The following is a 9,228-nucleotide window of genomic DNA, read 5'->3' on the forward strand; positions in this document are numbered from 1 at the left end:
TCTGGTATGTCATAAATGTCTAGATGTAACAGTAGGACTGTATTACTGTCTATCTGTATATGTCGTGTATGTCATATATTTATGATGAATTGAAAATGGGGGACCCTGATGTAAACAAGACGAAAGTCTTTCTCTGGTCTGCATCCCCTTAACAATTTTGTGTATTGAGCCTTACTGTATTGTACCCATTCTGCAATCTGTTAATAAAATGTTCAATCAATCAATCAATCAATCAATCAATCAATCAATCAATCAATCAATCAATCAATCAAATAGACCCCCAAATTCATACACAAAACCCATTTCATACGGTTTTGTGTCGGGGCAGCAGGACCCCAGTCTGAGATGTTTTATTTTTCTTTAGAGATGTTATATTATCTATACTTGCTCCTGTGTAAAGGGCATCATGCCTTGGACCCTGTCTTCCTGTTTGCACCACAGGGGCAGGAGGCAGGACACCTCCCAACTGGGCGCCCCTCCTACACGGGAGCGCCACAACAAATCGCCCGGAGCCATGAGTCGGGCTTCAGAACCCGTTATCTGGCGGAGAGAGAGAGAGAGAGAGAGAGAGAGAGAGGGAGAGAGAGAGAGGCGCACCGCACGCTGGATCCACGAGAAGAACCACCACCACCGTCACACAACAACCATGACTGTCGAGCGAATGTTCGACGAGCTTGGACATTTCAAAAGGTAACTAAATATATCCAAAGAATTCTGCTGACCAGATGCATTCCATTCAAGTGCATTATTTCTTTCTTTCTTTCATCATGGATGCCCCCCCCTCTTATGCATGCACCGAACGTTATATATGTTTGCCTCCCTTTCCAGGAATAGTTTTCTATTTATAGTTGTTGTTTTTAATCGAACTTCAACATTAAAAACGTTAATCTGTTGGAATTGTCGGTTTGATATTGGCAGTTGCATTGTTATTATTTTGTTATTATATCATGTGAGCAGCGGAGCTGTCTTGAAAAGTTAGATATTTGTTTCCGTTTTAGAAGGGTTTTATTAAAAGGGCAGACTTGATTGATTGATTGATTGATTGATTGATTGAAAACGTTATTAACAGATTGCAGAATGGGTACAATACAGTACGGCTCAACAATACACACAATTGTTAACGGGATGCAGTGACCAGAGAAAGACTTTCGTCTTGTTTACATCAGGGTTCCCCGCGCGCAAGACCGCGCGCACTTGTTCGTCTTTGGTGCACAAATGCATTTTTTCCTGATAGCCTATACACACTGTTTATATATCACATAATTGGTATGCTCACTATTAACAAGCACTTTAACGAGTGTCCCAATAAAACAAGTCTAAATTATATAATGCTATATATAGCAACATACCACCACCACACAATAAAGTTGGTCTGACTGACACATTGGGCTAATCCTTTATCAAATTTCTTCAGACACTTTTATTTGGGTCCCAATTCCCCCTGTTATTATGAATGATGATGACAGACAGCACTGAACCCCCTTCCCCTCCCTCCCCTCCTCCAGGTACCAAGCATGTCTCTACTTCGCGGCCGCCTTCCAGACGATCTCCTGTGGGATACACTATCTGTCCTCCGTCTTCCTCGTGGAGACGCCGAACTTTGTCTGCGGCGCGCCGGGCAACATCACCGACGTCCTCTACGGTAACATCACGGGCTCCAGTCTGGCGCAGGTCCTGCCGTTCTTCGTGGGCGCGGCGGACAAGCAGCGGCCGCTGGTCGTGCGCACGGCGGACGGCGCGCAGTGGGAACTGGCGCGCTGCGGGCGCGCTCTGCGCGACGCGCCGCCCGGCACCGCGGACTTCACCTATGACTTTGACGGCAACCGGACGCTCATCACGGAATGCACCGCTGGCGACTTTGTGTACGACCACAGCGAGGTGTACCAGAGCATCGTGACGGACTGGGACCTGGTGTGCGACAAGGAATGGCTGCCCAAACTGTGCCAGCCCAGCTTCATGCTGGGGGTGCTGATCGGAGCCTTGGTGTTCGGGGACATAGCTGACAGGTAAAACTCCTCTCCTCTCCGCCTCTCCTCCTCCTCCTCGCTCAGATGAGGGGACTTCTTGGTGGCAGACAGTACCACACCTTGTTGTACCAAGTCCAACGGGGTGGTTGGTGGGGGCAAATGAGGCTATAGGGTTAAAGGAACACGCCAACATTTTGGGAAATTAGCTTACCGTCTTCTCCAGAGAGAAACAAGAAGATATAGATACCAGTTTCCTCTCTGTAAGTTCAGTAGAAAGCTATCTGGATGCACGTTAGCTTAGCTTAGCATAGCACAATGAATGGAAGCGGACAGTGCCGGTTAGCCTAGGCATTGTCCAACTTTGTCCAACACCTCTCCCGAAGGCTAACCGGCACTGTCCGCTTCCATTCATTGTGCTAAGCTAGGCCTTTATATGTATGTTGGGTTTATACATGAGATACCAAGTTTCTATAGGCAGTCCTCTCTCAGACCCACTGACCTACCCGTTGGCCTGCCATGTGTAATAATAAGTATTAGCAAAAGCCTGGATATTCACAGGAGGGGCGACAGTGGCTCGGGAGGTAGAGCTGTCGCCTGGTAATCCAGAGGTTCCCGGTTAGATTCCCGCTCCTCCCGGGCAGCGTGTCGTTGAGCAATACACTTTTAACCCCTAACTCCTCCTGATGAGCATGAGGGCACCTTGCACATGGTTGCCTCTGCCATCGGTGTGTGAATGTGTGAGTGAACGGGTCAAATGTGAGGAACAAAATTGTAAAGCGCTTTGGATAAATGTGCTATATACAGTAAATGCACCATTTACCGTTTATTTGACCATAATTCACTCGATTGGTTCATTTGAAGTTAATAGTAGAAGACACCAGGTACAGTTCACTGTAGTGTGTTACTGTGGCGCGTCTGTGCTTGTGATGAGTTGGCATGAAAGCTCATAGGTTGGCACTAGATTCAAGATTAGATTAGATTCAACTTTATTGTCATCGTATGAGCACACGTAGAGTACAATGAAAAGAAGTTGGCATCTAACCAGAGTAAGGTAACAGTAAAGTGCACAACACTGTACAGTTTAACAAGTGATTAAGTGGAATATAATATATCTATCTATAATATATCTATATTATAACAAAGCCACTGGGTAATATGCTGATCTGATGTATGTGTACATTATTTTGTACAGTGATACAAGTATATGGTAGTAAGCCATACTAGCCAGTGGTATAACTAATAAGAGTAGGTAAGGGATATACAGATATAGCGTGTACAGTGCACAGAGTTGGTATGTACTGTATACCGTTATGTAAACAGGAATATATGCAGATATATTCATACAGATATAGATATGGTATATACAGTGTTATTGTACAGGGCTATCATACAGATAGCCATGGATCATGTATTATTGACCCTTGCTTGGGATTTTACTTGAACCCTTTCACTGCCACACAACAGCAGGTTAACCCTTTCACTGCCGCATGACAGCAGGTTAACCCTTTCACTGTCACATGACAGCAGGTTAACCCTTTCACTGTCGCACGACAGCAGGTTAACCCTTTCACTGCCACACTACAGAAGGTTAATAGTAAAGGGTTAACCTTCTGTAGTGTGGCAATGAAAGGGTTAACGGTGATGTGAGTGGTGAGGTATATTTTTAAGCTCCTTTAGTCATAAAGAAGCACCAGCGTATAGAAACATGATTGATAATGACGTATCCTTTTAATTCATATGGCCAATTGATAACTGAGCTTTGATTATCAAGGACAGCTGTCTGTCTGAAACAACATGGGGGCACACCCACCCCCAGGAAACCACAGTTGACACACACACACACACACACACACACACACACACACACACACACACACACACACACACACACACACACACACACACACACACACACACACACACACACACACGCACACACATTTTAATACTTTATTTGGTTCCACAAATTATATTACATAAACAGGGAATCAAATGTATCAGGGCCAAGCAGCACTGAACACTTAAGGGTACACATAGCACCTCCTTCTCCACGTGGCTAAGCTGCCACACACACACACACACACACACACACACACACACACACACACACACACACACACACACACACACACACACACACACACACACACACACACACACACACACACGCACACACATTTTAATACTTTATTTGGTTCCACAAATTATATTACATAAACAGGGAATCAAATGTATCAGGGCCAAGCAGCACTGAACACTTAAGGGTACACATAGCACCTCCTTCTCCACGTGGCTAAGCTGCCACACACACACACACACACACACACACACACACACACACACACACACACACACACACACACACACACACACACACACACACACACACACACACACACACACACACACACACACACACACACACACACACACACACATTTGAAATGTTTATTTATGTCCACATAAACAGAAGTACAAGGAAGCCTCATACAAAGGACATAAACAATGCGAGTGCAATCAGAAAATTATGAAGAACAGTCAGGTACAAGGTGCATGGGCGGCAGAATCATGGGTAAAGGTAACAGCGCCTCCTCCAAATTGAGCGGCTTCCTATAATTGCTGATACTGAGTAGTACCTGGCTAACTGCTTGGCCTTCCTTTTGGGGAGACCGGCTATTTGTAGGCCCCTCACAACCAACTTGTGCACATGCCCTAGGCTGCCAAAGATAAAAACTAGGAGTTTACATCTGTAGCCTAGCTGTGAGATGGTCTGCTGTAGCTGTTGGTATTTCAGCATTTTGGTTAGGAAGGCTTCTTCTAAGCTGTAGTCAAAAGTACAGCCAACCTCAAGAATGGACACCTCCCTAAGGTGTTAATTTACCACAAATACATCAGGGGTGTTAGCTGTAATACTAGAGAACATGGAATCATCATTGCACAGGTTGAACATGCTTGGCTTCACAGTAGAATGCTTAAACAGCGTGATGGAGGACCTAAAAATAAGAGAGATATCTTTCGCTATCAAATCTACTATTCTGTCATGCCTACTTATGTAGAGGCCCCTGTATACATGGCAACCATTTAAGATGTGGGACATGGTTTCAGCTATTTGGTTATTGTCATGATGAATACAGTGAGGAGCATGACTGCCTGGAAACCAGATGAAGAGATTCAGTTTAGATGGTAAGACCTGTAATCTCGCTTTCAGAGTAAAGATAACAATGCACTCATCTATGGCAACATTTTTTAACACAGAGTGAGAGACAGAATGGCAGCAGGGAGACACACAATCTTCCCCTGCAGTCTCAACTCAGTCCATTGTTCCCGCTGTCTTTGCTGTTGTGCCCACAGGAGGCACACACACACACACACACACACACACACACACACACACACACACACACACACACACACACACACACACACACACACACACACACACACACACACACACACACACAAACTCAGAGACACACTTAATTACATACACACACACACACATACACACACATACGCGCACACACATATCGAAACTCACTGATGTTGATTAGAACGGGTTCCCAAACAAGACACGTTAATTCACTCACTCAAATACCCGGTGACCATTGTCTCCTAGAACCAGTTGACCAACTGGCTTGAACAGATGGGCGTGTCCAGACTTAAACACAAAATAAATTGTCTGGTATCCCTTCCCATTATATCCAATCAGGAGAGAGAACCATAGATATCTTTACTCTTGCCAAGCCAGATTTGCTTACTGCACTGATTCTTTTACTTGTTTCAAGGCTACATTTGCATAAAACTAGTTTTTATTTCTTATTTTTGTCAGACCATTTTTGCAGCGTGGAGTTCTCTCTCCTGATTGGATAAAGTTGGAACGGGATACCAGGAAATGTATTTTGTGTTTACTGCAGAGTGGAGGGACTGGGAGACCCATGTTGCTGACCAGACACTCTATATCAGTGATGGCTGTCGGAGTGTAGAGCTATTATTTTAACACGTAGACCACTTATTTTAACAAACGAAAAAATACCACTCACCCTTAACGAGCGAGCTCTGATGTTCGAAAGATGAAGTGTGAGATGAGGATGAGTGAGGAAAGGGAAGCCAGGTCAGATGGGTTTATTATTATTCACATCACGAGGGTCACGTCTTTATGGACAGGAAGCCCATTATATACACATATTATCCCAAATATTGAGGACACCACTTGAGGGAATGGACAAGTTTAAAATACGAGCCACGGGAACTGTAATTGACCATATTCACATTGTGGCCATTTTGCTCTCATGTCATGCTCAGGATGGGATTCCTCTCCACCCTGTTCCCACCTTGGAAGGGAATCCCAGCACGATATAAAGAGTTTCAATACAAACAGCACCAGCATGTCAGTCCCTGTGGATGTCATGTTGGCTCTATCACGATACACGATATATATCGCAATGTTTTGACATTTCCTCTAGTCTAAAGCACTTAAAAATGCTTGATTTTAACCCTTTGATGGATACAGTCACGCCAACACGATGATTATAAAGGACAACATAAAGCATCGTTAATTTGTAAGAAACCTCAATGAAAAAGGTTAATATTCGCTATTGTTATGAAAATGTGATAGAATCCTATAAAAATGTGGACGCATTTGGTCTACGTTCCGTTATACACTCTGCTACTCAGGAATCTACCGTGCCTATATTACTACCTAATAATAATAATAATAAATCAAATTTCTATAGCGACTTTCAGGAAACTCAAGGTCGCTTAAGTAAAAATCCCAATCTAACGTTAGCAGCCAAGAAGAATTTTTTTTTTAGCAAGGAAAGTTCATGAAATAGTGGCGCGACTGAGAAGCGGCGACATCAGACGTCAGCGTTCTCTCAGTGTGACAATAATACCTACCAATACCTACTGATTTGATTTGATTTGATGTTTTTTTTTTTGTGTCTTACATACAGGTGTATATGCCCAGCCCATATGGGCTTACAAGACACATAAACAATAAGTATATAATAGTATACTTGACAAATTACTTGACAAATTATGACATATAGACCAAGATGGCCACAAAAAAAAGAAAATACAATAAAACGTAATATAACACAAGCTGTAAGCAATGTATGTAAACAAAGAAACAAGAGGAATTCATATACAATTATATAGGATATAATGTGTTTTGTCTCAAGTGCCCTATGCTTTCTCCAAAAATCCTGCAAAGCTGAAGATACACACTACTATGCTAATATGTCTTTACTACTATGCACTCAAGACTGTGGCACTCAAGTTCGACACCGTTTGACGAAACAGTGTTACTTACCCTTAGCCGCCAGAGTTGTACCTTTCCTGCTGACTTGTAAGTCGCTTTGGATAAGCGTCAAGCTAAATGACTAAATGTAAATGTAAATGTAAGGGGGAGGCAGACAAGGAGACTCGACAGTGAGGTTAGATGCATTCATGTTTTACAAATATCCCGCGGTGTTCAAATTCAGTTTGAAAGCACCACACATCTCCTCATGCAGACAGGGCTATAGTCTGCAGACATCTGATGTGGGGAATGGAGGTAGAGAAACCTGACAAAGATTTGGAACGTGCCAACATTCTGGGACATTCGCTTACAGTCTTCTCCAGAGTCGGACAAGAAAATGTATACCAATTTCTAGGGATGTCCGATATTATCGGCCTACCGATGTTATCGGCCGATATCGGCATTAAAATGTGATATCGGAAAATATCTGTATCGTTTATTTTTTTTCCTTTCTATAACCTTTATTTAACCAGGCAAGCAAGTAAGAACAAATTCTGATTTTATTTATTGTCAAAAGTATGCATAATGTTGTGTTAATTCCACAACAAGAGATATGTAATGTTAATTACCTGAAATTATTAAATTTTTTGGGGGGGGGGGGGGACCCTGCATATATCGGTATCGGTTGATATCGGTTGATATCGGTATCGGAAATTAAGAGTTGGACAATATCGGTATATCGGTATCAGTAAAAAAGCCAATATCGAGCATCCCTACCAATTTCCTCTCTGTGCGTTTCGGTACAAAGCTATCCGACTGCGAGCTAGCCTAGCTTAGAGCAAATGAATGGAAGCATGATATGGGATACGGACCTCCTGCATGGGATATGTTAACCCTTTCACTGCCACACTACCAAACGGTTAACCCTTTCACTGCGACAATACACAGAAGGTTAACCCTTTCACTGCCACACGACAGCCGGTCGTAGTGTGGCAGTGAAAGGGTTAAAGGACACACATGCACAGGTCACGTATAGGTGCTCCTAGTGAATGAATGGAAGCGGATACAGACCAGCTAGCTTAGCTGTTGGGCAGAAACCTCTCCCAGAGTTTTAAGCTAGGCTAGTGGCAGGGGTGTAAAAAGTACCCAGAAATGATACTTAAGTGAAAGTATGGGTTACCGTCTCAAAAGTAAAAATCAGAGTATCTGGCTAAAAAAAACACTTGAGTTAAAGTAAAAAAGTTTCTACTTTTAAATGTACTTAAGTACTAAAAAGTGAAATGGAGATAGGGCCATGAGTAGGGATGGGTACCTTTCACATTTGAATCGATACCGGTACCGGTACCTGTGAATCGATACCGGTACCCAACGGTACCTTTTTTCGGTACTAATTAGTCTCAAAATGTTTTATTTACCTACCTCAGTCGTGAAAAAAAAATCCAAACTTCAAATAACTACAATTTCAACCGTTTTCGGCTTGCCATTGCTCCGACTGCTTTGTTGTTGAATCAAGTCAAATCCCAGGTAAGCATATATTGTGCGTGTGAACGTTGACATGAAAAAAATAATAATAATTAAATCTTTTTTTTCTTTCGGTACCCATCCCTAGCCATGAGTCGTCTTGTCGGTCTACGCTGACCGTTTCCGGCGTTTCGTCCTCTTCATCACTCGTACTATCGTTTGTGGCCATCTTCTGTAGCTCGTCACTCTGACTGTCTATTCTTCTGATAGCAGGTGTTTAATCAAAGATCCCCGCTTTCTAGTCTTGCACAAGGACCAATCAGCATGGGTATGGGCGGGTTCATTTTCCATTGATGGGGATTTGATTGGCTGTTTTTAAATAAAGCGCGGCCGCAGGATTAATAACGTTAACGTTAGTTCGGCCAGAGAAACAAATATACGAATTAAAATGGTTGGACCTGCGAGATTTGTACTTTGTAGCAGGTCTGCATTTTAAATGTAAGGAGTAAAAAGTATGTTTTTTTCCCCTCTGAAATGTAATTGAGTAAAAGTACAAGTATA

The 9,228-nt window shown here is 42.9% G+C and overlaps 1 protein-coding gene across 1 annotated transcript in view; it reads left to right on the top strand.

Moving 5' to 3' along the window:
- Nucleotides 1-482: 482 nt before the first annotated feature.
- The window catches only part of LOC311245891 (solute carrier family 22 member 16-like), a gene marked incomplete at its 3' end in the record, with an annotated part of 53,627 nt that continues 44,881 nt past the window's right edge, over nucleotides 483-9,228 (top strand). The window contains exons 1-2 of the mRNA XM_084335916.1: nucleotides 483-690; nucleotides 1,506-2,007. Coding sequence (XP_084192042.1) covers nucleotides 515-690; nucleotides 1,506-2,007 — 678 coding nt within the window. The 5' untranslated portion in view covers nucleotides 483-514. The remainder of the gene's footprint in view (nucleotides 691-1,505; nucleotides 2,008-9,228) is intronic.

The sequence above is a fragment of the Notolepis coatsorum genome (assembly GCF_963971535.1).
Source record: "Notolepis coatsorum genome assembly, chromosome: 19".
Lineage (NCBI taxonomy): Eukaryota > Metazoa > Chordata > Actinopteri > Aulopiformes > Paralepididae > Notolepis > Notolepis coatsorum.